Source organism: Salvelinus alpinus, chromosome 18 (genome assembly GCF_045679555.1).
Source record: "Salvelinus alpinus chromosome 18, SLU_Salpinus.1, whole genome shotgun sequence".
Classification (NCBI taxonomy): domain Eukaryota; kingdom Metazoa; phylum Chordata; class Actinopteri; order Salmoniformes; family Salmonidae; genus Salvelinus; species Salvelinus alpinus.
In genome coordinates, this window is record NC_092103.1 from 26116485 (window position 1) to 26144030 (window position 27546).

Genomic DNA, 27546 nt, shown 5'->3' on the forward strand with positions numbered 1-27546 from the left:
ACACTCAAAACTCAACATTTCTTAGATTTTTTCCAGACCTCAAAAGTGGTCTCCTGGTGTGGTTCAATCATTGTTATGGACTTAAAACATACAATTTTGTTGTTTTTCTGTTAAAGAAGTGTGACCTTGAGAGTGAAAACCTTATAAAATAGGGAAAGATCTGAAAACTATGAATTTCTGACTCCGTTGACAGCCTCATTTATTTGTTTTAACAGTATCTAAGCCTACTTGCACAGTACAGCTTGGTTTGGCCTGACTGTGAAAGACCAATATGGGATTTATCGTTTTAGGTCATTCAGAGTGTATGTGACTGTTTCTCATAGATTTTTTCACACAGGATGTCTCGGAAAAATGAGAGTATACCCACTGCTCCAGGCACCACTACACCACTGTAGGGAGGGGTTCCACAAACACCATAAACAACACATTCATCATATCCTGACTGCGGTCTGTTCAGAAGACTGAATTGTTACAGAACAGTCTGATAGAAATATATTGTCTATCAGTTACATTTTTATATGCCTGGTTTGAGCATTTCGACTTATTGAATATACTCCATAGAGATGGAATAATGTCGAGTTCATGTCAGCCCTCAGCAAGTCAAAACAATCATGAATTTGATGGATTTTATATATGGATTTTATGTCCTTTGTCACTCATTCATCCTATGATGAATAGGGATATGAATTGAATGAATAGGGACTACAGGAATACGTGATTTAGCTAAAGCGTAGTTTTTGCTACTGAACTATAGTCAGTATAGCTTGGCTTTGTTTTTATCTCTGCCTGAAGTTAATTGCGTGTGTGTAGCACTTATTTGCTATTGGCTCCACGGTTTAACCTTGTTAGCTCTGTATTCAGTGGTTAATTGCTTTACGAGTTAATTCCCCGGCATTAAGAGGTTAGAAACAATTTACAATTTAGATGCTAAAAAGGAGCTGTATTGTAAAGCCTAGAAAATGAACAAAATGTGACGGGGAAAGCACACCGCTACAGATTCAGGAACAGATCATAGTTGATGCAGAGCTACTTTATCTATTGTTTAAGAAAAGCTATATTATTGTTTTCTGCTTAAGAATTGTAATTCATTTAAGTGAAATCATCAGGAAAAGGAAAAATTACGATAAAGAGTTATGCTTTCTAAAATAAAGGGCAGGAGTTTTTTTTCTGACCATGTGACCAGTTCAGGAAAAAAGTCTGGACCTTACTTATTGTCTATAACTAAAGCACATATTTTCTTGGTGGTCAGGAAAACAGGAAAAACTCCCCTATTTTTGATATCAGTAACAATGAATTAGCAAAGATGTAACCAAGATAACACTTCTTCTCCTTTCTCTCCCCAGGAGAGGAGACATCCCTGAAGAAGAGCTTCGACCTCTTCGACGAGTGCCTGGATGTGCGGATCCACAACAAGTTCTTCCGCTACATCGGTGTCAATGACAACCACATCAAGATGGCAGAGAGAGCCCCTCCTGGCGACAAGGTGTACGACCTGTTGAAGAACTGGATGCAGAAGGAGGGTCTGAAGGCAGACATCAACGCCCTGCTCCAGGCCCTTCTCAGCCTGGACCAGAGGCGCTCCGCTGAGAGCATCGCCTTAGCTGCCATCAAGAGGGGCTACTACAAACACGCAGACACGCCCTGACACCCCCAGCCCACTGGTGGCGCTGCCTTGGAGACGTGTGTGGATTGCGATTAAATTAAAAACATTGTTGAAAGACAACGTCAACTCTTATTGGCCTAAATGGTCTGATGTATTTGGCCCTCAGGCCAGTGCTTTCTTATAAAATGGAGGAGTTGGAGATGGACATTGTTGTCTTCCGAAGATCAGACAAAATGGTTTGGTGTATTCGGCTTATAGACCAGTACTCTCTAATGCAGGGTTTAGAGATGGACGTTGTTGTCTTGCAAGAAGACATCAACTGTAATCGGCCTATATGGCCTGGTGTATTCGGTCTTGATAGGCCAACACTTTCTAAAACTAAATGGAGGAGTTGGAGATGGATGTTGAGGTTATTTTAAGAGATGGCCTTAACACAATTTAGCGGCCGTTGTGGTCAGATGTAAGCTGAGGTGATTGGGTGGGTCTGAAGCTCACCTTTGATTTCAATAATTTTACACCCAGCCCCTTCTCTCTGAGACTGACATGGCTTATAGGCCAATACTGACCCCTGGGACAGGGACATACACTGGTTTGTAGGAGTGGCATTAGCTAGCTTTTTGTCACTGATACTGCGTCTTCTTGATGCACTGGCCTCTGGCACATGAAGGGTTTAGAGCAACAGGTAACAAATGCCCATATTAGGAGGAAGTTTAAACTACAGGTAAAGATAGACCATTTAAGCACAACGCTGTAAAGAAATTACAGTAAAATATGGAACATACTGTATATCATGGTTGAAAATGCAGATTGATATGAGTCATAACCGTATTAGAAGTTTTAACGACAGTTAGAAATGGTCCATTTGAATATTTACATGTGTGTGTAAATATGTCTCATACGGTAGCTTGTTACTGTTTACAAATTCCAGAATTTGTTTATGAATTGAAATGTGCCATAGGCTCATTTAAAGTGTATAAGTGCAGGTAAGAGCAAGGAAGTTGTAAATGCAGAAGTGACTAAACTGAATGTTTTATAGACTGCATTGTTAGTTCTTTTATTTTTCAGTGTTAATGCATTCTCACCCCACTGGGCACAGACGTCAATTCAACGTCTATTCCATTTTGGTTCCAAGTGATTTCATTGAAATGACGTGGAAACAACGTTGATTCAACCAGTGTGTCCAGTGAGACACTTGTTGGAAGTTATTTCCATAGCTATTTCTTTTGTTAGTCAAATGTTTCTAAACAGTTCCTAAAAATACTCAGAGCCCTCAAGGTTCCATCATTTTTTATTTATTGACATTCATTGACATATTTATTTTAAACGGATGATGATTATGTGTCATTATTTATGCCATTCTGAACAAAGCAGCCCTGGAAAACTAAAGAGCACAGTAATGTGTTACTACATTATCAAGACTACATTTAGCTACAGGGCATCATGACTGAGATCAAATAGACAGGAGTGGCTGAACTGCATTTGGGGTTAACCCTTTCCTGCTTGATGCCGGAGCACTGATCAAAGACTATGTTCAGTGCACATACGGTCAAAGAAGTTCATAGTTACATATGCCATTTCTGCACATAGAGTTTCTTATTCAACCAAGGTGGTCATGATAATGTCCATTTTGTGTTAGGGCTCTTGTAGTGATTGTTAACATAATGTTTTTCATCTATTTGTGGGCTATTGTGAGCCTTTCTCTCTGTGGTAGAGGGCAGACTTTTCAAGCCTGAACTAATATGCCTGATTCACACTATAGGGGCGACCCAAACTGTACTTTTCACATTGTCCAGTACAGCTCTGCTCGGTTTGGCTCGGTAGTGTGAAAAGGCTACTAATGTATTGATACAAAGTTGGACCCCTTTATACATGTCAACAAACATGTATATACAGGTACGCAAATCACATTGCTTCCCATTGTTTGGCTCTGACAAGAAGATGAATGAAAGCTTTTCAGGATAGTTAATCCACGTTTATTTCCTGTAGCGTCCTTTGTACAAACATTTGTAAGAGTGTATTTATGTGCTTCACCAAATATATATGTACATATATACAGTTATTAACAAAAAATAAAAACCTAAAAGCAGAAGGAACTGAATGAAGTGTGAAGTAAATTGTGTAGAATAGACTTAGTGAGGCCATAAGTGGTGAATCGACCTAAGTACTAGCATATGATGTTAGACACATTAAACTTGGTTTAGCCCCTTTTTCCCTGTAGTCTAGTGGTTACACTTATGTAAAGAGGAAATCATTATATTTTATAGCTGAGATATGAAGCTACAGTGCTGGCACTGCCATCTATTGACAGACAATGAAAAACCAGCCTGCATCAATTTCTAGGGACCTTATTTTTTCTTCATAATGCTTTTCTACAACCTTTTTTAACACATCCCTTCTGTTACAATATTACCTTTGAGACGGCTTTTGGCTTTTTTTATGAAGTCTTAGGAGTTAGGGTTATGAATTGGTGTTCATATCATGTTTGCGCTCTGGCAATTGATTTGAGAATAGTTTTTTTTTTCTCTTTGTACTTTTTCATATTTTACTACAAGCCTCACACTTTTCTGTTTATTCGTTGCATAGCTTAAAAACATGTTTATACTGCCTATGTAAATGTTTTATGAACAAAAATGTTTTCTTTAAGTAATTTTCTCCCTTAGACAATTGTTTGCTTGTGTCTGGATTTCAGATACGAATGTAGCAAAGCCATTGTATGTTTAATGTCAATTTTAAATAAATGGTTTGTACAAATATCCTGTATTTGCTTTTTGTATTTTTGTATTTTTATTTTATTTAACTAGGCAAGTCAGTTAAGTAAAAAAGGACGCTGGGCCAATTGTGCGCAGCCCTATGGGACTCCCAATCACGGCCAGATGTGATACAGCCTGGATTGAGTCTTGTATTAAATACATACACTGCTCAAAAAAATAAAGGGAACACTAAAACAACACAATGTAACTCCAAGTCAATCACACTTCTGTGAAATCAAACTGTCCACTTAGGAAGCAACACTGATTGACAATAAATTTCACATGCTGTTGTGCAAATGGAATAGACAACAGGTGGAAATTATAGGCAATTAGCAAGACACCCCCAATAAAGGAGTGGTTCTGCAGGTGGTGACCACAGACCACTTCTCAGTTCCTATGCTTCCTGGCTGATGTTTTGATCACTTTTGAATGCTGGCGGTGCTTTCACTCTAGTGGTAGCATGAGACGGAGTCTACAACCCACACAAGTGGCTCAGGTAGTGCAGCTCATCCAGGATGGCACATCAATGCGAGCTGTGGCAAGAAGGTTTGCTGTGTCTGTCAGCGTAGTGTCCAGAGCATGGAGGCGCTAGCAGGAGACAGGACAGTACATCAGGAGACGTGGAGGAGGCCATAGGAGGGCAACAACCCAGCAGCAGGACCGCTACCTCCGCCTTTGTGCAAGGAGGAGCACTGCCAGAGCCCTGCAAAATGACCTCCAGCAGGCCACAAATGTGCATGTGTCTGCTCAAACGGTCAGAAACAGACTCCATGAGGGTGGTATGAGGGCCCGATGTCCACAGGTGGGGGTTGTGCTTACAGCCCAACACCGTGCAGGACGTTTGGCATTTGCCAGAGAACACCAAGATTGGCAAATTCGCCACTGGCGCCCTGTGCTCTTCACAGATGAAAGCAGGTTCACACCGAGCACATGTGACAGACGTGGCAGTCTGGAGACGCCATGGAGAACGTTCTGCTGCCTGCAACATCCTCCAGCATGAACGGTTTGGCGATGGGTCAGTCATGGTGTGGGGTGGCATTTCTTTGGGGGGCCGCACAGCCCTCCATGGGCTCGCCAGAGGTAGCCTGACTGCCATTAGGTACCGAGATGAGATCCTCAGACCCCTTGTGAGACCATATGCTGGTGCGGTTGGCCCTGGGTTCCTCCTAATGCAAGACAATTCTAGACCTCATGTGGCTGGAGTGTGTCAGCAGTTCTTGCAAGAGGAAGGCATTGATGCTATGGACTGGCCCGCCCGTTCCCCAGACCTGAATCCAATTGAGCACATCTGGGACATCATGTCTCGCTCCCTCCACCAACGCCACGTTGTACCACAGACTGTCCAGGAGTTGGCGGATGCTTTCGTCCAGGTCTGGGAGGAGATCCCTCAGGAGACCATCCGCCACCTCATCAGGAGCATGCCCAGGTGTTGTAGGGAGGTCATACAGGCACGTGGAGGTCACACACACTACTGAGCCTCATTTTGACTTGTTTTAAGGACATTACATCAAAGTTGGATCAGCCTGTAGTGTGGTTTTCCACTTTAATTTTGAGTGTGACTCCAAATCCAGACCTCCATAGGTTGATACATTTGATTTCCATTGATCATTTTTGTGTGATTTTGTTGTCAGCACATTCAACTATGTAAAGAAAAAAGTATTTAATAAGAATAGTTCATTCATTCAGATCTAGGATGTGTTATTTTAGTGTTCCCTTTATTTTTTTGAGCAGTGTATTTTTTTATTCCAAAATGGAATAACTTAAATTATTAATTAACCACTGAGTGCATGCAGTATTAATGTATATTATACAACAATGTGTGAAACAATTGCATATTATTAAAGTAATTGTCCAGGGAAAATCGTACTTATAAAAATCCAAAGTGCACAGTTCCTATGCAATTTTAATGCACTTTTATGACACAAAGAAAAGGCTTAAACTATAAGGTACTTGTTTAGCTCTGCTAGCTGTGGCTAACACTGCCCTGCATCACCGCCAGCACACAATTACTATTGTTGTTTATGCAATCCAAAAACGGTCCATTATAAATCGCAATCTGGGTCAGATGGGCGTCAGTGCTTAATTTGAGCCGGATCCCGAAACCTCTCCGTTTTTTACTTTTTCGTTCCGGAACCAATTCCGGTACCTCTCCTATTGCATTTCAAATTATTTTCACTGGTAGCTATGTAATATGTGTAATAACAGTAATCACTTAATTGATGTTGACTTCTCTATAATTCTACTGCTCCCTAAAAAACATAATGTGCAAACGTGCTTGATATTCTAATAATTGATTAATGTTGGAGCGGCCGGGTTTATGTTTTCCGCAACATTCTAGCCTATATTGCACAAGACTAGTGAGAGAGAAGCGCGCCTGTATCTCTCACCGAACTGAAGAGATTAACTTTCTATTATCTCTCTGCTCTGATAGACATGAGCCTGCAACACTCATCTTTCCAGCGTTGCACTTCGTCATTTATTTCCTTATAGAATCATAGCCGCAGGGGGTTCCACAGCACCCCTGATAGATTTTAATACATTTCCCAAAGGTTTGCTTCGTCGCCAAACCCACTGGATCCAAGTAATCTACACGTCTCTGCTAGGTAAAGCCCTGCCTTATCTCAGCTCACTGGTCACCATAGCAACACCCACCCGTAGCAGCGCTCCAGCAGGTATATTGCACTGGTGATCCCCAAAGCCAACACTTCCTATGGCCGCCTTTCCTTCCAGTTCTCTGCTGCCAATGACTGGAACGATTTGCAAAAATCACTGAAGCTGGAGTCTTACATCTCCCCTCTAACTTTAAGCATTCAGCTGTCAGAGCAGCTTTCCGATCACTGTACCTGTACACAGCCAATCTGTAAATAGCACACCCAACTACCTCATCCCCATATTATTACTTAAACTCTGGCTCTTTTGCACCCCAGTCTCTATTTGCACATCATCTGCACATCTCTCACTCCAGTATTAATGCTAAATTGTAATTATTTCTCCTCTATGGCCTATTTATTTCCTTACCTCCCTACTCTTCTACATTTGCACACACTGTTCATAGATTTTTCTATTTTTCTTCTGTATTGTGTTGTTGACTGTTCGTTTGTTTATGTGTAACCCGGTGTTGTTGTTTTTGTTGAAGCTGCTTTGCTTTATCTTGGCCAGGTCGCAGTTGTAAATGAGAGCTTGTTCTCAACTGGCCTACCTGGTTAAATAAAGGTGAAATAAAATACAATTAAAAAAAATCAACATTCCATATAAGAATTGGGGTAAATTCAAAGTGTCAGTCAATTCAGGAAGTGTACAGAAAAATTATAATTCAATAAAGAGTTAGCTACTTTCAATTACTTCTCAATAAACTGAAAAGGAGAAACTATTTCAAACATTTTTCAACTTTGTAATTTTAAATTCGATTCCCTTTCTGAATTAGAATTGACCCTTACCCTGTTCCACATTATGTCATAATGCTGTTCCACTGTGTAGTTAGCTCATTAGTGATGTCATAATGTAATTCTACTGTGCAGTCTGTGATGTCATAATACCATGACATTTCAATCAGCAGTTCTCATTACTTTTTTGTTGTTACTTTTCAACCTGGCTGTGTGTAACACTGAGAGAAACAGACACAGTGCAGAGAGAGGGACCTTTCCCCCACTGGCTTTGGTGGTGTTGTGGGTGTGAAGATGGTGAGGAAGAGTGGGGCGTTCGACCTGAACCGCTGCACTGTGCGGCAGCTGGTACAGCTGTCTGGCATCCCTCTGGACAACGCCAGGAAGCTGGTACGCTTCAGGGGTCGCCAGCAGAGGAGGGCCCGCCGCATGGAGGAGGAGAGGAGGGCCCGGCTGGTGAGGAGACATAATCTCCTGGCTGAGCTCCAGGAGGAGGAGGGGGAAGTCGTAAGGTCACACAGGCACCGAGCTGGAGCAGTGTTGGGACCTGTACCGGGACCAGGTAACAGGAAACGTACAGAGGATGGTGTGTCCATGTTGTCAGCACCAGCAGTTAATCCTCCAAGGCGAATGTCTGGCCAGAGGCATATTTCCCTGCTTGAGAACCAGCAGCAGCAGGACCAGGAGGAGGTCCACCAGCCCAGCCCAGGGCCCTCTCACCGGGCTGGGCTAGAACTAGAGCCAGAGACCCTCCCTCTCCGGAGATTCAGTGGGAATGAGAGAAGAATAAGCAGGGGAAGCCAGCAGCACAGCAGACACAGCAGTAGGATGAAGTCTGGGCAGCGGGACAGTCGTAAAGTTATTGTCGTCGAGATCAGGACACCCAGGGACAGAGTGTACAAGGACCACAGTAATGATCCTATGAGTGAAGATGAGACAGAGTTCCAATATGACTTTCCAGTGAAACGAGAGGACAAGGCGACCCACTACTTTGGCCCCATCTACTCTCCGCTCCTACACCCACAGGATCTGCTGCCACAACAACAGCCCTACAGCTTCTCTCCAGCACAACTAATTCAGCAGGAGACCTCCATGGATTCCTCCAGGACTCCTGCCCAAGCTCCTCCAGCCCAGGTGCCTCTTGCTGGCCTACCTCAGGTCGAGCCACCGGGTCCTTCTGGAGCTTTCCTTCAGGAGCCATCTCCACTCCAGCTCCAACCTCAGCCCCAGGCTTATCCAGAGCCCACCCTGTCTGCACCAGGCCCTTGCGAGGCAGCCCAGGAGGCTGGACAGGGCCATTGGTTCCAGGGAGCTCATTGTAAGATATGTGGGGCTCTGGAGTGGTGCTGGGCTAAGATACGACCCCCACGGTCACATACGCATCTGCAACACACCGCCTCTTTAGAGACAAGAGGAACCACGATCCTCCAGAGGAACCAAAGAATCCTGGAGGAGAGGAGGAGGTGCAGGAGGAGGAGGAGGAGAAGGGAGGAGCAGGAGAGGGAGCGGAGGAGGGATGCGCAGAGGAGGGAGAGAAGGGAGAGGGAGGGAGCAGTGCAAGATGGCAGGAGCAAGGCAGAAGATCCCAGACAGCGACAATGCATCATTTCTTGATCTTTATGCATAGTGGCATCGGGCTTACCCATGTCATGAGTAACTGAGAACAAAAATACTCCCAAAATACAGCTAAGTTCATCCTACAGTTTGTGTTCTCCTCTTTGCAAGTGTTATTGAAGACATAGTTCTATTGATGGTATTTACATTGACATTACACCGTTCTTCTTGAATAACTCACAAGTCACGATACTATGTAGGAATCATGGTTATTGTAGAAATCTCATATGCCTATGTCTTTTACACAAGAATAAATCAACTGATCAATCAATTAGTTACAGTTGGGGATCCATTTCACATTTACAGATGAAACAACCACATATCGCAGTCATTGCTAGTAAGAACTTTCCTCAATTAAGCAGCTATCAGCTAAATCAGTGCTATTAAGAAAAGACAAGTGCGAGTGTTAGTGCAAGAAAGACAAGGACAATAGTAAGGTATTTCTTTTTTTGTTGGGGAGGGGGGTTGGACACACCCACACCCACACATTAATCTAGGGAGTAGGTTATCTATCCACCATCTCCATGCACGCTGCTGTATTTCCCTCCTATCGCCACTAGATGCCGCTGTCATATACTTAATTAACATACTTAACTTAACATAATTCAAACATTTATAAAGTAAATACCAATACTTCTTTTTTACTTTCACCTATGAAAAAACATTAATTCCCCTCACCTCAATGTTTTGTCATGCTGACATGAATTGACCAGATGGATGAGTTCTTTCAAAGAAATAACATTTTAATCTTTAAATTATTACCCAGCACTCTCTAGATTGGGAGTAATAAGCACTGCGACAACCAACCCCCTACAATATGTATATGTCAGCTCAATCGGAAATTACCTTTAAATATCAATCTCTCTATAGTGCTGAACTTCAAAGCGGTTTTGACTCGAGCGCTGAATCTAGCCCTAGCCTACATAACACACAGTGAGAGGGGTTTGCATTGTCTGTGTCTGAGATCAGTTTTGGTTATTGTTCTCCTCTGCCTAATTCAGGTATAATTTGTCTATATCTATCACCACAGTGAGTGACCTACGGCCTTATTCCTTTTGTAAGCACCCAAAGGTCCTACTTTCAGTTCTGACAACAGTTGTGAGTGGGCTAGCTCAGAAGCTGGGTGGTTTTGACTGAGAGGAGGAGTCCGTCGTACCAGACGTACTTCCTCCCCTGTTTGTTGGTGCGGATCTGTCAAACTGAGCAACAGTGTACTGCTAGTCTACTTGGGCCGCACACTGAACAGATGCGTGGGGGGCGGGGATTTATATGTGACACCTTCCAGCTCTGGCGCCACTAGGGCCATAGGATGCCGCACCCAAGCCACTCTGCTCCACTGGCGCAGCAGCCCCATCTGGTTGAGCCCCCCCCCCCCACCCCCCTCTCACCTCCACTACAGGGGTGGGAGCCCCCCTCCAAGAACAACATGCCCACCCTGCCCTGCAGGCAGTCCACGTTTGACCACCAGCTGGCTCTGGCCCTCTGGCCCCAAGTCAGCAGGGTGAACCAATCAATCACATTTATTTATAAAGCCCTTCTTACAACAGCTGATGTCACAAAGTTCTGTACAGAAACCCAGCCTAAAACCCCAAACAGCAAGCAATTCAGGTGTAGAAGCACGGTGGCTAGGAAAAACTCCCTAGAAAGGCCAGAACCTAGGAATAAACCTAGAGAGTAACCAGGCTATCAGGGGTGGCCAGTCCTCTTCTGGCTGTGCCGGGTGGTGATTATAACAGAACATGGCCAAGATGTTCAAATGTTCATAGATGACCAGCAGGGTCAAATAATAGTAATCACAGTGGTTGTCGAGGGTGCAACAGGTCAGCACCTCAGGGAGTAAATGTCAGTTGGCTTTTCATAGCCGAAATTAATTGTAGACCTCCACAAGTCTGGTTCATCCTTGGGGGAAATTTCCAAACGCCTGAAGGTACCACGTTCATCTGTACAAACAATAATACGCAAGTATAAACACCATGAGACCACGCAGTTGTCATATCGCTCAGGAAGGAGACGCGTTCTGTCTCCTAGAGATGAACGTACTTTGGTGCAAAAAAGTGCAAATCAATCCCAGAACAACAGCAAAGGACCATGTGAAGATGCTGGAGGAAACAGGTACAAAATAATCTATATCCACAGTAAAAACAAGTCCTATATCGACATAACCTGAAAGGCCACTCAGCAAGGAAGAAGCCACTGCTCCAGAACCGCCATAAAAAAGCCAGACTACGGTTTGCAACTGCACATGGGGACAAGATCGTACTTTTTGGAGAAATGTCCTCTGGTCTGATGAAACAAAAATATAACTGTTTGTCCATAATGACCATCGTTATGTTTGGAGATAAAAGGGGGAGGCTTGCAAGCCGAAGAACACCATCCCAACCGGGAAGCACGGGGGTGACATTATCATGTTGTGGGGGTGTTTTGCTACAGGAGGGACTGGTGCACTTCACAAAATAGATGGCATCATGAGGTAGGAAATTATGTGGATATATTGAAGCAACATCTCAAGACATCAGTCAGGAAGTTAAAGCTTGGTCGCAAATGGGTCTTCCAAATGGACAATGACCCCAAGCATACTTTCAAAGTTGTGGCAAAATGTCTTAAGGACAACAAAGTCAAGGTATTGGACTGGCCATCACAAAGCCCTGACCCAAATCCCATAGAAAATTTGTGGGCAGAACTGAAAAAGCGTGTGAGAGCAAGGAGGCCTACAAACCTGACTCACTTACACCAGCTCTGTCAGAAGGAATAGGCCAAAATTCACCCAACTTATTGTGGTATTGTGGGAAGCTTGTGGAAAGCTACCCAAAACGTTTGACCCAAGTTAAACAATTTAAAGGCAATACTATCAAATATTAATTGAGTGTATTCTGAAAGTGAAATAGTGCTTTACAGATGGAGACAGGGAGGAACCACATTGAATGAAAAGTTACTCCCTCAGTTTGCTTTTTCAAAAAATATATACTCAAATAAAAAAAATATATTTTAAAATAAAAAATATATATTTTAAAATTCAGAACAAATAGCCTCAAAGTATGATTCATTGCAACAGGGACATTTGAATTAGAAAACATAACCGCAGGCTTACAAGTCAGACAATTTGATTCCAAATCTGTTTCGTCAATTATGTTTTGGCCTAATTCGATGTTCCCAAACGGCGGACCATGGCTGCTGGATGACTAGATGTGATCATAAACAATTGTATTTATTTAGTTGATGCTGAGTCACAGCATAAAGAAGCATAAACAGCATAAACAAGTTTGGTAACCACTGACCTAGTTGAATGTCAATGAGTCATCACTGTCTTTTCAATGTGGGCCAACTAACAACATTAATCTTCACATATTGGTTTTTCTATATGAAAGAGAGAGAGAGAGAGAGAGAGAGAGAGAGAGAGAGAGAGAGAGAGAGAGAGAGAGAGAGAGAGAGAGAGAGAGAGAGAGAGAGAGAGAGAGAGAGAGAGAGAGAGAGAGAGAGAGATGGACCCCCATTGCCACAGCAGTGTAACGGGGAGGGGGGGGGTCTCGATGGTCCAGCTGTACAGTCATTGCCAAAAGTTTTGAGAATGACACAAATATAAATTTTCACAAAGTCTGCTGCCTCTGCGTCTTTCGATATTTTTGTCAGATGTTACTATGGAATACTGAAGTATAATTACAAGCATTTCATAAGTGTCAAAGGCTTTTATTGACAATTACATGAAGTTGATGCAAAGAGTCAATATTTGAAAGTGTTGACCCTTCTTTTTCAAGACCTCTGCAATCCGCCCTGGCATGCTGTCAATTAACTTCTGGGCCACATCCTGACTGATGGCAGCCCATTCTTGCATAATCAATGCTTGGAGTTTGTCAGAATTTGTGGGTTTTTGTTTGTCTACCCGCCTCTTGAGGATTGACCACAAGTTCTCAATGGGATTAAGGTCTGGGGAGTTTCCTGGCCATGGACCCAAAATATCGATGTTTTGTTCCCCGAACCAATTAGTTATCACTTCTGCCTTATGGAAAGGTGCTCCATCATGCTGGAAAAGGCATTGTTCGTCACCAAACTGTTCCTGGATGGTTGGGAGAAGTTGCTCTCGGAGGATGTGTTGGTACCATTCTTTATTCATGGCTGTGTTCTTAGGCAAAATTGTGAGTGAGCCCACTCCCTTGGCTGAGAAGCATCCCCATACATGAATGGTCTCAGGATGCTTTACTGTTGGCATGACACAGGACTGATGGTAGCGCTCACCTTTTCTTCTCCGGACAAGCTTTTTACCGGATGCACAAGCAATCGGAAAGGGGATTCATCAGAGAAAATGACTTTACCCCAGTCCTCAGCAGTCCAATCCCTGTACATTTGCAGAATATCAGTCTGTCCCTGATGTTTTTCCTGGAGAGAAGTGGCTTCTTTGCTGCCCTTCTTGACACCAGGCCATCCTCCAAAAGTCTTCGCCTCACTGTGCGTACAGATGCACTCACACCTGCCTGCTGCCATTCCTGAGCAAGCTCTGTACTGGTGGTGCCCCGATCCCGCAGCTGAATCAACTTTAGGAGACGGTCCTGGCGCTTGCTGGACTTTCTTGGGCGCCCTGAAGCCTTCTTCACAACAATTGAACCGCTCTCCTTGAAGTTCTTGATGATCCGATAAATGGTTGATTTAGGTGCAATCTTACTGGCAGCAATATCCTTGCCTGTGAAGCCCTTTTTGTGCAAAGCAATGATGACAGCACGTGTTTCCTTGCAGGTAACCATGGTTGACAGAGGAAGAACAATGATTCCAAGCACCACCCTCCTTTTGAAGCTTCCAGTCTGTTTTTCGAACTCAATCAGCATGACAGAGTGATCACCAGCCTTGTCCTCGTCAACACTCACACCTGTGTTAATGAGAGAATCACTGACATGATGTCAGCTGGTCCTTTTGTGGCAGGGCTGAAATGCAGTGGAAATGTTTTTTGGGGATTCAGTTAATTTACTTCCGGCGCCGACAGAGATGGCCGCCTCGCTTCGCGTTCCTAGGAAACTATGCAGTATTTTGTTTTTTTACATGTTATTTCTTACATTGGTACCCCAGGTAATCTTAGGTGTCATTACATACAGTCGGGAGGAACTACTGAATATAAGAGCAACGTCAACTCACTATCATTACGACCAGTAATATGACTCTCCCGAAGCGGATCCTGTGTTTTGCCTTCCACCCAGTACAATGGATCTGATCCCAGCCGGCGACCCTAAACAACGACGCCGTAAAAGGGGCAAACGAAGCGATCTTCTGGTCAGGCTTCGGAGACGGGCACATCGCGCTCCACTCCCTAGCATACTACTCGCCAATGTCCAGTCTCTTGACAACAAGGTTGATGAAATCCGAGCAAGGGTAGCATTCCAGAGAGACATCAGAGACTGTAACGTTCTTTGCTTCACGGAAACATGGCTGACTCGAGAGACGCTAACGGAGTCGGTGCAGCCAGCTGGTTTCTTCACGCATCGCGCCGACAGAAACAAACCTCTTTCTGGTAAGAAGAGGGGCGGGGGGGTATGCCTTATGATCAACGAGACGTGGTGTGATCATAACAACATACAGGAACTCAAGTCATTCTGTTCACCTGACTTAGAATTCCTCACAATCAAATGTCGACCGCATTATCTACCAAGGGAATTCTCTTCGATTATAATCACAGCCGTATATATTCCCCCCCAAGCAGACACATCGATGGCCCTGAACAAACTTTATCTGACTCTATGTAAACTGGATACCACACACCCTGAGGCTGCATTCATCGTAGCTGGGGATTTTAACAAGGCTAATCTGAAAACAAAACTCCCTAAATTCTATCAGCATATCGATTGTGCTACCAGGGCTGGTAAAACCCTGGATCGTTGTTATTCTAACTTCCGCAACGCATATAAGGCCCTCCCCCGCACTCCTTTCGGAAAAGCTGACCATGACTCCCTTTTGTTGCTTCCAGCCTACAAACATAAACTAAAACAAGAAACTCACACGCTCAGATCTGTTCAACGCTGGTCCGACCAATCTGATTCCACACTTCAAGACCTGCTTCGATCACGTCGATTGGGATATGTTCCGCATTGCGTCCAACAACAACATTGACGAATACGCTGATTCGGTGAGCAAGTTCATTAGAAAGTGCATTGGCGACGTAATACCCACAGCAACGATTAAAACATTCCCAAACCAGAAACCGTGGATTGATGGCAGCATTCGCGTGAAACTGAAAGCGCGAACCACTGCTTTTAACCAGGGCAAGGTGACCGGAAACATGACCGAATACAAACAGTGTAGCTATTCCCTCCACAAGGCAATCAAACAAGCTAAGTGCCAGTATAGAGACAAAGTAGAGTCGCAATTCAACAGCTCAGACACAAGAGGTATGTGGCAGGGTCTACAGTCAATCACGGATTACAAAAAGAAAACCAGCCCCGTCGCGGACCAGGATGTCTTGCTCCCAGACAGACTAAATAACTTTTTTGCTCGCTTTGAGGACAATACAGTGCCACTGACACGGCCCGCTACCAAAACCTGCGGGCTCTCCTTCACTGCAGCCGAGGTGAGTAAAACATTTAAACGTGTCAACCCTCGCAAGGCTGCAGGCCCAGACGGCATTCCCAGCCGCGTCCTCAGAGCATGCGCAGACCAGCTGGCTGGTGTGTTTACGGACATATTCAATCAATCCTTATCCCAGTCTGCTGTTCCCACATGCTTCAAGAGGGCCACCATTGTTCCTGTTCCCAAGAAAACTAAGGTAACTGAGCTAAACGACTACCGCCCCGTAGCACTCACTTCCGTCATCATGAAGTGCTTTGAGAGACTAGTCAAGGACCATATCACCTCCACCCTACCTGACACCCTAGACCCACTCCAATTTGCTTACCGACCCAATAGGTCCACAGACGACGCAATCGCAACCACACTGCACACTGCCCTAACCCATCTGGACAAGAGGAATACCTATGTGAGAATGCTGTTCATCGACTACAGCTCAGCATTTAACACCATAGTACCATCCAAACTCGCCATCAAGCTCGAGACCCTGGGGGCGGCCCTGACGGGCCGCCCCCAGGTGGTGAGGGTAGGTAACAACATCTCCACCCCGCTGATCCTCAACACTGGGGCCCCACAAGGGTGCGTTCTGAGCCCTCTCCTGTACTCCCTGTTCACCCACGACTGCGTGGCCATGCACGCCTCCAACTCAATCATCAAGTTTGCGGACGACACTACAGTGGTAGGCTTGATTACCAAAAACGACGAGACGGCCTACAGGGAGGAGGTGAGGGCCCTCGGAGTGTGGTGTCAGGAAAATAACCTCACACTCAACGTCAACAAAACAAAGGAGATGATTGTGGACTTCAGGAAACAGCAGAGGGAGCACCCCCCTATCCACATCGACGGGACAGTAGAGGAGAGGGTAGTAAGTTTTAAGTTCCTCGGTGTACACATCACGGACAAACTGAATTGGTCCACCCACACAGACAGCGTTGTGAAGAAGGCGCAGCAGCGCCTCTTCAACCTCAGGAGGCTGAAGAAATTCGGCTTGTCACCAAAAGCACTCACAAACTTCTACAGATGCACAATCGAGAGCATCCTGTCGGGCTGTATCCCCGCCTGGTACGGCAACTGCTCCGCCCACAACCGTAAGGCTCTCCAGAGGGTAATGAGGTCTGCACAACGCATCACCGGGGGCAAACTACCTGCCCTCCAGGACACCTACACCACCCGATAAAGATCATCAAGGACAACAACCACCCGAGCCACTGCCTGTTCACCCCGCTATCATCCAGAAGGCGAGGTCAGTACAGGTGCATCAAAGCAGGGACCGAAAGACTGAAAAACAGCTTCTATCTCAAGGCCATCAGACTGTTAAACAGCCACCACTAACATTTAGTGGCCGCTGCCAACATACTGACTCAACTCCAGCCACTTTAATAATGGGAATTGATGGAAATTTATGTTAAAATTTACCACTAGCCACTTTAAACAATGCCACTTAATATAATGTTTACATACAGTACATTACTCATCTCATATGTATATACTGTACTCTATATCATCTACTGCATCTTGCCATCTTTATGTAATACATGTATCACTAGCCACTTTAAACTATGCCACTTTATGTTTATATACCCTACATTACTCATCTCATATGTATATACTGTACTCTATACCATCTACTGCATCTTGCCTATGCCGTTCTGTACCATCACTCATTCATATATCTTTATGTACATATTATTTATCCCTTTACACTTGTGTGTATAAGGTAGTAGTTGTGGAATTGTTAGGTTAGATTACTCGTTGGTTATTACTGCATTGTCGGAACTAGAAGCACAAGCATTTCGCTACACTCGCATTAACATCTGCTAACCATGTGTATGTGACAAATAAAATTTGATTTGATTTGATTTGCATGGCAAAGAGGGACTTTGCAATTAATTGCAATTCATCTGATCACTCTTCATAACATTCTGGAGTATATGCAAATTGCCATCATACAAACTGAGGCAGCAGACTTTGTGAAAATGAATGTGTCATTCTCAAAACTTTTGGCCACGACTGTAAAACTTTTTGAAAATATGAGGACCCATGCCAAATCTTTCAGTCTCCTGAGGGGGAATAGGCTTTGTCGTGCCCTCTTCACGACTGTCTTGGTGTGTTTGGACCATGATAGTTTGTTGGTGATGTGGACACCAAGGAACTTGAAGCTCTCAACCTGCTCCAATACAGTCCCGTGAGAATGGGGGCGTGTTCAGTCCTCCTTTTCCTGTAGTCCACAATCATCTGCTTTATCTTGATCACGTTTAGGGAGATGTTGTTATCCGGGCACCACACGGCCAGGTCTCTGACATCCTCCCTTATTGCCTTATGCATGTTTTGGAATATTTGTATTCTGTACAAGACTTCCTTCTTTTCACTCTGTCATTTAGGTTAGTATTGTGGAGTAACTACAATGTTGTTGATCCATCCTTAGTTTTCTCCTATCACAGCAATTCAGTTCTGTAACTGTTTTAAAGTCACCATTGGTCATGGTGAAATCCCTGAGCGGTGTCCTTCTCCGGCAACTGAGTTAGGAAGGAGGGCTCTATCTTTGTAGTGACTGGGTGTATTGACACACCATCCAAAGTGTAAGCAGTAACTTCACCATGCTCAAAGGGATATTCAATGACTGCTTTTTAAAATTTTCACCCATCTACCAATAGGTGCCCTTCTTTGCGAGGCATTGGAAAACCTCCCTGGTCTTTGTGGTTGAATCTGTGTTTGACATTCACTGCTTGACTGAGGGACCTTACAGATGTGTGGGGTACAGAGATGAGGTAGTCATTCAGTTTTCTCTCAATCTCTTCATTCAAAGACTCAATCATGGACACTTTTATAGACAGTTGTGGCTGCTTTGCGTGATGTATTGTTGTCTCTACCTTCTTGACCTTTGTGCTGTTGTCTGTGCCCAATAATGTTTGTACCATGTTTTGTGCTGCTACCATGTTATGTTGCTACCATGCTGTGTTCTCATGTGTTGCTGCCTTGCTATGTTGTTGTCTTAGGTCTCTCTTTATGTAGTGTTGTCTATCTTGTCGTGATGTGTGTTTTGTCCTATATTTATCAGGAATCAAGGTAAGACCCTGGTGCAGACTGTCGAGGTAACAATGTCTATTGTCGCAACAGGGTCAGGCAAAGACAGGTCAAGGCAGGCAGGGGTCGAAGATCCAGGGTAAGGCAAAGGTACAGGACGGCAGGCGGACTCAGGGTCAAGGACAGGCAGAGTTCAGTAATCCAGAGGTGGAGCAACGGTATAAGACGGCAGGCAGACTCAGGGCCAGGGACAGGCAGAGTTCAGGCGGGCGGGTACAGGGTCAGGACAAGCAGAGGTCAAAAACCAGGAGGATGAGGAAAGAGAGGCTGGGAAATGATAGGAGCTGACAGAAAAACGCTGGTTAGCTTGAACGAACAAGACGAACTGGCAACAAACAGACAGAGAACACATGTATAAATACACATGGGATAATTGGGAAGAGGGGTGACACCTGGAGGGGGGTAGAGACAAGCACAAGGATAAGTGAAACTGATCAAGGCTTGACAATATTTATTTATTTTGTATTTTTAATCCCAGCCGCCGTCCTCGCAGGAGGCCTTTTGCCTTTTGGTAGGCCGTCATTGTAAATAAAAATGTGTTTTTATCTGACTTGCCTAGTTAAATAAAGGTTAAATAAAACATTTGTAAAAAATGTAAAATCATGTTAAATTTTTTTTTAAATCATGTTAAACACTATTATTGCACACAGAGTCCATGCAATTTATTATGTAACTTGCTAAGCACATTTTTACTCCTGAATTTACAGTATTTAGGCTTGCCATAACAAAGGGGTTGAGTACTTATTGACTCAAGGCATTTCTACTTTTAATTTTTTTATTAAAATGTAAACATTTCTAAAAACATAATCCCACTTTGACATTGTGGGATATTGTGTGTAGGCCAGTGACACAAAATCTAAATTTAATCATTTTTAAATTGAGGCTGTAACACAATAAAATGTGGACAAAGTCAAGGGAGGTGAATACTTTCTGAAGGCACTGTACATGTGGGAGCAGAAGGCATGTGCTGTGTCTTTTTGCGTGAGCAAATGTTTTAGTAAAGTTTGTGGTCATACGCACATCCTTAAAAAAAGAACAAACGTTTTAGTAACCTGTATGGTCTGATTGGGGGTCGCCTTGGATTGAAAAGATTAGTCTCAGTCAGTGGAATCTATTCATCCTAAATCAACCACTGATGCTTTAATACCCAGACTGCAATATGCCATAGCATAGCCTGGTGTGAATCAATGTGCTGCTGTATGCCCTCTGAGATGGGGGATGGCGCTCTGCCATCACTATTATCACCACAAAGGTCAGGGTGATTAGGTCAGAACTGGTAAGTATGTGGACAACCAAAAGTATGTGGACAAGAAGAGAGCACGACAAAACATATTCCCCCTCAGGAGACTGAAAAGATTTGGCATGGGTCCTCAGATCCTCAAAACGTTTTACAGCTGCACCATTGAGAGCATCCTAACGGGTTGCATCACTGCCTCCGACCGCAAGGCACTACAGAGGGTAGTGCGTACGGCCCAGTACATCACTGAGGCCAAGCTTCTTGCCATCCAGGACCTCTATACCAGGCGGTGTCAGAGGAAGGCCCAAAAAATGGTCAAAGACTCCAGCCACCCTAGTCATAGACTGTTCTCTCTGCTACCGCATTGCAAGCGGTACCAGAGTGCCAAGTCTAGGTCCAAGAGGCTTCTAAACAGCTTCTACCCCCAAACCATAAGACTCCTGAACAGCTATTCAAATGGCTTCCCATTCTACGCTGCTGTTACGCTCTGTTATTATCTGTTATTATCTATGCATAGTCACTTTAATAACTCTACCTACATGTACATATTACCTCAATTACCTCGACACCGGTGCCCCCGCACATTGACTCTGTACTGGTACCCCCTGAATATAACCCCGCTACTGCTCTTTAATTAATTAATTAATTATTATTATGTTATTCTTATCTCTTACTTTTTTTGTTGTATTTTCTTAAAACTGCATTGTTGGTTAAGGGCTTGTAAGTAAGCATTTCACTGTAAGGTCTACACCTGTTGTAGTTGTATTCGGCGCATGTGACAAATAACATTTGATTTGATTTGATAGTGTATATTAGAATGAGCTATGTGTGAAGACAGATACTGGGAGACGAGAAGCAAGTACAGGGAGTGAATATTTAATAAATAACCGACACGAATCAAAACAAGGACAGCGTCTGGACAGGGGGAACAAAACAACATTAATGCTGACACGGATGACACTGAGGATTAGACAGATACAGGGGAGGCAATCAATAAGTGATTAAGTCCAGGTAAGTCCAATGAAGCACTGATGCGCGTAACGATGGTGACAGGTGTGCATAATGATGAGCCGCCTGGCACTCGAGAGGGGGAGCAGGTGTGACAGTACCCCCCCCCCCCCCCCACCCTCTAGGTGCACCACCCGGGCGTCCCACCTGGGCGAGCCTGACGAGCCGGCTGAGGCGTGGAAGTCCGATGAGCCGGCCAAGGCGTGGGAGCCCAACGAGCTGGCTGAGGCGTGGTAGCCCTATGAGCTGCCTGAGGCATGGGAGCCTGATGAGCCGGCTGAGGCGTGGTAGCCCTATGAGCTGCCTGAGGCATGGGAGCCTGATGAGCCGGCTGAGGCGTGGTAGCCCTATGAGCTGCCTGAGGCATGGGAGCCTGATGAGCCGGCTGAGGCGTGGTAGCCCTATGAGCTGCCTGAGGCATGGGAGCCTGATGAGCTGGCTGAGGCGTGGTAGCCCTATGAGCTGCCTGAGGCATGGGAGCCCTATGAGCTGGCTGAGGCATGGGAGCCTGATGAGCCGGCTGAGGCGTGGTAGCCCTATGAGCTGCCTGAGGCATGGGAGCCCTATGAGCTGGCTGAGGCGTGGTAGCCCTATGAGCTGCCTGAGGCATGGGAGCCTGATGAGCTGGCTGAGGCGTGGTAGCCCTATGAGCTGCCTGAGGCGTGGGAGCCTGATGAGCCGGCTGAGGAGTGGTAGCCCTATGAGCTGCCTGAGGCATGGGAGCCTGATGAGCTGGCTGAGGCGTGGTAGCCCTATGAGCTGCCTGAGGCATGGGAGCCTGATGAGCTGGCTGAGGCGTGGTAGCCCTATGAGCTGCCTGAGGCATGGGAGCCTGATGAGCTGCCTGAGGCATGGGAGCCTGATGAGCTGCCTGAGGCATGGGAGCCTGATGAGCTGGCTGAGGCGTGGTAGCCCTATGAGCTGCCTGAGGCATGGGAGCCTGATGAGCTGGCTGAGGCGTGGTAGCCCTATGAGCTGCCTGAGGCATGGGAGCCCTATGAGCTGCCTGAGGCATGGTAGCCCTATGAGCTGCCTGAGGCATGGGAGCCTGATGAGCCGGCTGAGGCGTGGTAGCCCTATGAGCTGCCTGAGGCATGGGAGCCCTATGAGCTGCCTGAGGCATGGGAGCCTGATGAGCCGGCTGAGGCGTGGTAGCCCTATGAGCTGCCTGAGGCATGGGAGCCCTATGAGCTGCCTGAGGCATGGGAGCCCTATGAGCTGCCTGAGGCATGGTAGCCCTATGAGCTGCCTGAGGCATGGGAGCCCTATGAGCTGCCTGAGGCGTGGTAGCCCTATGAGCTGCCTGAGGCGTGGGAGCCTGATGAGCCGGCTGAGGGATGACGTGGGATGGGAGCCAACCGAGGCAAGAAAACCTCTCGAGGCAGCTAAGGCATGGAAGAATGACGAGCCAGCTAAGGCATGGAAGAATGACGAGCCAGCTGAGGCACCCCCGGTTCCTTCGGCAGCGGCACCCGGACCCGACGTCACCAACAAAAAACAAAAAACTCCCTGATGCTTCCAATATAGTGGTTAAGCGTCCTGTGAGGACAGACACTGGGAGACGAGAAGCAAGTACTGCAGCCCTCATCCTCCACATACAACACCCGTTCTGCCAGTCACATTCTGTTAAAGGTTCCCAAAGCACACACATCCCTGGGTCGCTCGTCTTTTCAGGCCGCTGCAGCTAGCGACTGGAACGAGCTGCAGCAAACACTCAAACTGGACAGTTTTATCTAAATGTTCTTAATTCAAAGACTCAATCGTGGACACTCTTACTGACAGTTGTGGCTGCTTTGCGTGATGTATTGTTGTCTCTACTTACTTGCACTTTGTGCTGTTGTCTGTGCCCAACGATGTTTGTACCCTGTTTTATGCTGCTAACATGTTGTGCTGTTGCCATCTTGTGTTGCTACCATGTTGTTGTCATGTTGTGTTGCTACCATGCTGTGTTGTCATGTGTTGCTGCCATGCTATGTTGTCGTCTTAGGTCTCTCTTTATGTAGTGTTGTGTTGTCTCTCTTGTCCTGATGTGTGTTTTGTCCTATATTTTTATTTCATTTATTTTTATTTTTACAGTTTTTCCCAATTGCTAAAACACAATTTTGAAAACTAGGCTGTTTTTTTCAAAATACTTAACACAATTCACAAAACCACACACCCAAACTGCAAAATACCTCATATATCCTGCAAAATGAAGCACTACATATAGCATTATCAAAATCAGACGTTTGCACGAAATGGCACACACTTCATTCATATTACCAGATTTTTGTCTAACCAACTACACATTGTTGGGCATAATGAAAAGCACTCTCATCTTTAGTATGCTTTGCCATAATACTAAAATAGTTCAAATTGTAGAAAATTCTTCAGATGCACAGAAATATTTGCAGATACACACACATGCTGTTGAAACATTTTATTTTTTATGTTTCACCAAACAAGTCAGTGCAACATATGCACAGCATATATATTTACATTGGACTGAACAAAAATATGCTCACAAAAAAACAGTAAACTGAAAAAGAAAATTGCTGAAAAAATGTGCAGAAAAAATATATAGAAAAAAAGAGGCAAGAAAAATAATTAGGCAGCATCTTGCCGCAAAGCTGGGTCTGGCCACAACGCCTCGTCCACATCACAGGCAATATCTTCCCTTGCCAGACATCGAGGGAAGAAGCGCCTTGAGTGCCTTATCCATCCCTGAATCGCACCCACATCAATCTCATCACATGCCTCTTCCATAGCCTGCACAAGAAGCATGTGCACAAAGGGCTGCCGGTCGTATACCTTCCACCGCCATGCCGAAAAGAACTCTTCTATGGGATTCAGAAATGGTGAGTATGGTGGGAGGTATTGCACGAGAAATGGTGGGTGGTCAGCAAACCAGTTTTGGACTGGGGCTGCACGATGAAAGCTCACGTTGTCCCATACTACAACGTACCGGGTTCTTTGATGGTCTGCATCATTCATACGCTCTGGTGGTATGAGAATGTTGTGGAGTCTGTCCAGAAATGTGAGAATATGGGCTGTGTTGTATGGTCCAAGGTTGGCATGACGGTGGAGGACACCATGCGTATTGGAGATGGCAGCGCACATTGTGCTGTTCCCACCACGTTGGCCAGGAACATCTATAATGGCTCTGTGGCCAATGACGTTTCTCCCCCTTCTTCTGGTCTTTGCTAGGTTGAACCCAGCCTCATCTATAAAGATGAACTCATGTGGGATTGCATGAGCATCCATTTCCAGTACTCCCTGAAAACAAAGAACAAAAGCAGTCAATATGGTGTTATCCAGTACACTGGGAAACAATGTTGCGTGTAGTGTACTGCAGTCAATATTGTACTTACATCCACATATGCTCGTCTGACCTCTTTGTTTCTTTGAGAGTTTCTCTCAAATGGCACCTTATAAAGTTGTTTCATTCTGATTTGATTTCGCTTGAGAATGCGAGCCAATGTGGACAGACTGACTCGTTGAATTTTGTTGAATATGGTGTTGTCTTGGATGATGTGGCTTAGAATTTCTCGTAATCTGATTCATTATTTTCCAAAACCAAGTTTACAATGGCAGCTTCCTGTACCCCGGTGAACATTTGGCCCCTTCCTCCACCATGGTTGCGTCTCTCAGTCCTTTAGAATAACAAAAAAAAACTAAAATATAGGGCTTGGACAATGCAGCCTAAAGATATTTCCCCCACAGTAGAGTAAATTCTACAGGACATTTGTGCAGTTAGTGTATGACATCAGCCATTCATGAAGTAAACAGGTGTCACCCAACTGATACACTATGACATGGGGTGTACTACATAGTGTGAAAGAAATTTTGGTTACATACCTGTACTCCAGTCTAAATGTCCGGATGACACAGGCGACAGTAAAACAGCTCAAGTTGGGCTGCACTCTCTGTCCAGCCTCTCGCATTGTCAGCCCATGGTTGATGACATGATCAACTAAGGTTGCTCTGATTTCATTTGAAAGTTGTCTTCTTTGGCCATGAACTCCTCTACCAGCTCTACCCCTACCTCTCACTCTTCCTCCCCCTCTCATTCTCACCCTCCCTCTTCCTCTTCCTCTTCCTCTCTCTGCAACGGCTTCCATTGTTGTTGTAAAACAAAAGGTGCTCACCTGTGGTCTTTTCATAGTGCTTACTTCCTGATTGAAGTGTAACAATTAACCATTGAGGTGTTGGCCAGGTGGCACATGTATTGGCCAATTAGCTCATGTAGTGTCATTTTGAATGGCAGTGTTTTGAAATGGCAAACATGTGACTTTATGTCAGATTGTTGTGTTTTATGCAGAGAACCGTGTGCAGTGCATTTAAAAAGTGCCATTTTGAATTGCTAAATGTGTGTAAAGCAGAAAATGTGTTTAAACTTTTGGAGACTTGAGAAGAGGTTTTGCTCTCTGTGTGTCAGTTTAAATAATTGTGCTGTGCATGTCATTTTAGTGTGTTAGCAATTGGAAAAAACTGTAATCCCAGCCCCCATCCCGCAGGAGGTCTTTTGCCTTTTGGTAGGCCATCATTGTAAATAAGAATTTGTTCTTAACTGACTTGCCTAGTTAAATAAAGGTTAAATAAATAAAAAATGTATAAAAAGTACAGGGAGTGAATAATTAATAAATAACCAGCATGAAACAAAACAAGGACAGCGTCTGGACAGGTGGAACACAACAATATTGACTCTGAGACTGGGATGAAACTGAGGAATAGACATTTATAGGGGAGGATATCAATAAGTGAAGGAGTCTAAGTGAGTCCAAGGAAGCGCTGATGCGCGTAACGATGGTGACAGGTGTGCGTAATGATGAGCCACCTGGTGCCCTCGAGCGCCAGAGAGGGGGAGCGGGAGCAGGCGTGACACTATGTGACAATTACAGTATATGAATACACAGTGTGAAAAACAGTATAAAAGAAATGGGAATGTCCCGTGTTTAATGTCTCTATATTCATGGGACAGCCGTGTTGGCTATGTGCATGTGTTTGTGAATGTATATGTGAGTACAGGAGTCTGCTTGTGTATGATGTGTGTGTGTGTGTGTGTGTGTGTGTGTGTGTGTGTGTGTGTGTGTGTGTGTGTGTGTGTGTGTGTGTGTGTGTGTGTGTGTGTGTGTGTGTGTGTGTGTGTGTGTGTGTGTGTGTGTGTGTGTGTGTGTGTGTGTGTGTGTGTGTGTGTGTGTGTGTGTGTGCGTGCGTGCGTGTGCGTGTAGATGGCCAAGTTATCATCACGCAGTGTCCTCACCTTCCATGAAAGCTGAAGTACTGATGCCACCATTTACACCCAATGCATTCTATTGTTGATTGACTTTTGACTACTTCATGTGTGCACCCATGCTGCGCCACCTACCTGCCAGCCAGCCAGTTGGTGATGAAGTGCTGCAGCAGGGTGGCAGGTACACAGACGATGGCGATAAGAAGGTCACTGAAGGCCAGGGAGCAGATGAAGAAGGTGCTGGGCGACTGCAGGGCCTTCCTCATACACAGCAGTACCAGGACGGTCATGTTTCCCACCACAGCCAGGCCGAAGATAACCAGGTAGAGCATCCTGAACAGGGGCTGCAGTGGGGTGGGCAGCCTAGGCACAGACACCAGAGGAGGGATGGAGAACTGCTGGATGAACTGCCTCCGGGACAGGCAGGTTGGATAGATCCAGCCACAGGTTCAAGAGACGGGCAGTCAGGTTCAAATTATGAATCAGTTGTGGTTAGTCTTTATTTATACAGGCGATCCTCATTGGGATGAAAGTATTTTTTAGAAGGGAGAACTGGTTGTCCCATGATGGCGGTGATTTTGGTTGGGGCAAGCAGGGTGGGATTGGGGGGTCGATGGGGGGGGACAGGTACGGGGGAAGAATTATGCTTTGTTCTAAATCCTTAGACCATCAGGCTGTCTCTCTCTGTCAGGCAAAAGCACTGAGACTGGCTACTGAGTGGGAAAGGTTGATTAATAAAGCCCAGATTCAATCACAGCTGTGTTAGTAATTTGTATGGAGTGTTTACAAACTGCCCGAGCCCACACCTGTCTTATTCTGAAAACTGGCATCATCTTATTGAGGGAAGTCAACTCTTTATAGTACCCAAAACCATTCTCTCTTTCTTTTATTCTTAATTAACATATATTAATCCAGGTTGGTCTAGCTGAGATTAAATCTATTGCAAGCCAGACCTGGTTTGACCACAGGAAAAAAGGTCTGTAACATAACATATGTGACAAGGCGCAAATACTGCAATGTGGGTTTGATTGAATAGCCCTTCATCTGAGAGAGTTAGGTAACAGATACTGTAGGTGATAATGGTACCCTGTGGATAAGCCACATCAACCTATGTC

At 45.0% G+C, this 27546-nt stretch overlaps 1 protein-coding gene across 1 annotated transcript in view; it reads left to right on the plus strand.

The window, feature by feature from the left end:
- The window catches only part of tnfrsfa (tumor necrosis factor receptor superfamily, member a), a 34482-nt gene extending 30126 nt beyond the window's left edge, over positions 1 to 4356 (plus strand). Inside the window, exon 10 of the mRNA XM_071350772.1 lies at positions 1344 to 4356. Coding sequence (XP_071206873.1) covers positions 1344 to 1645 — 302 coding nt within the window. The 3' untranslated portion in view covers positions 1646 to 4356. The remainder of the gene's footprint in view (positions 1 to 1343) is intronic.
- Positions 4357 to 27546: the final 23190 nt, after the last annotated feature.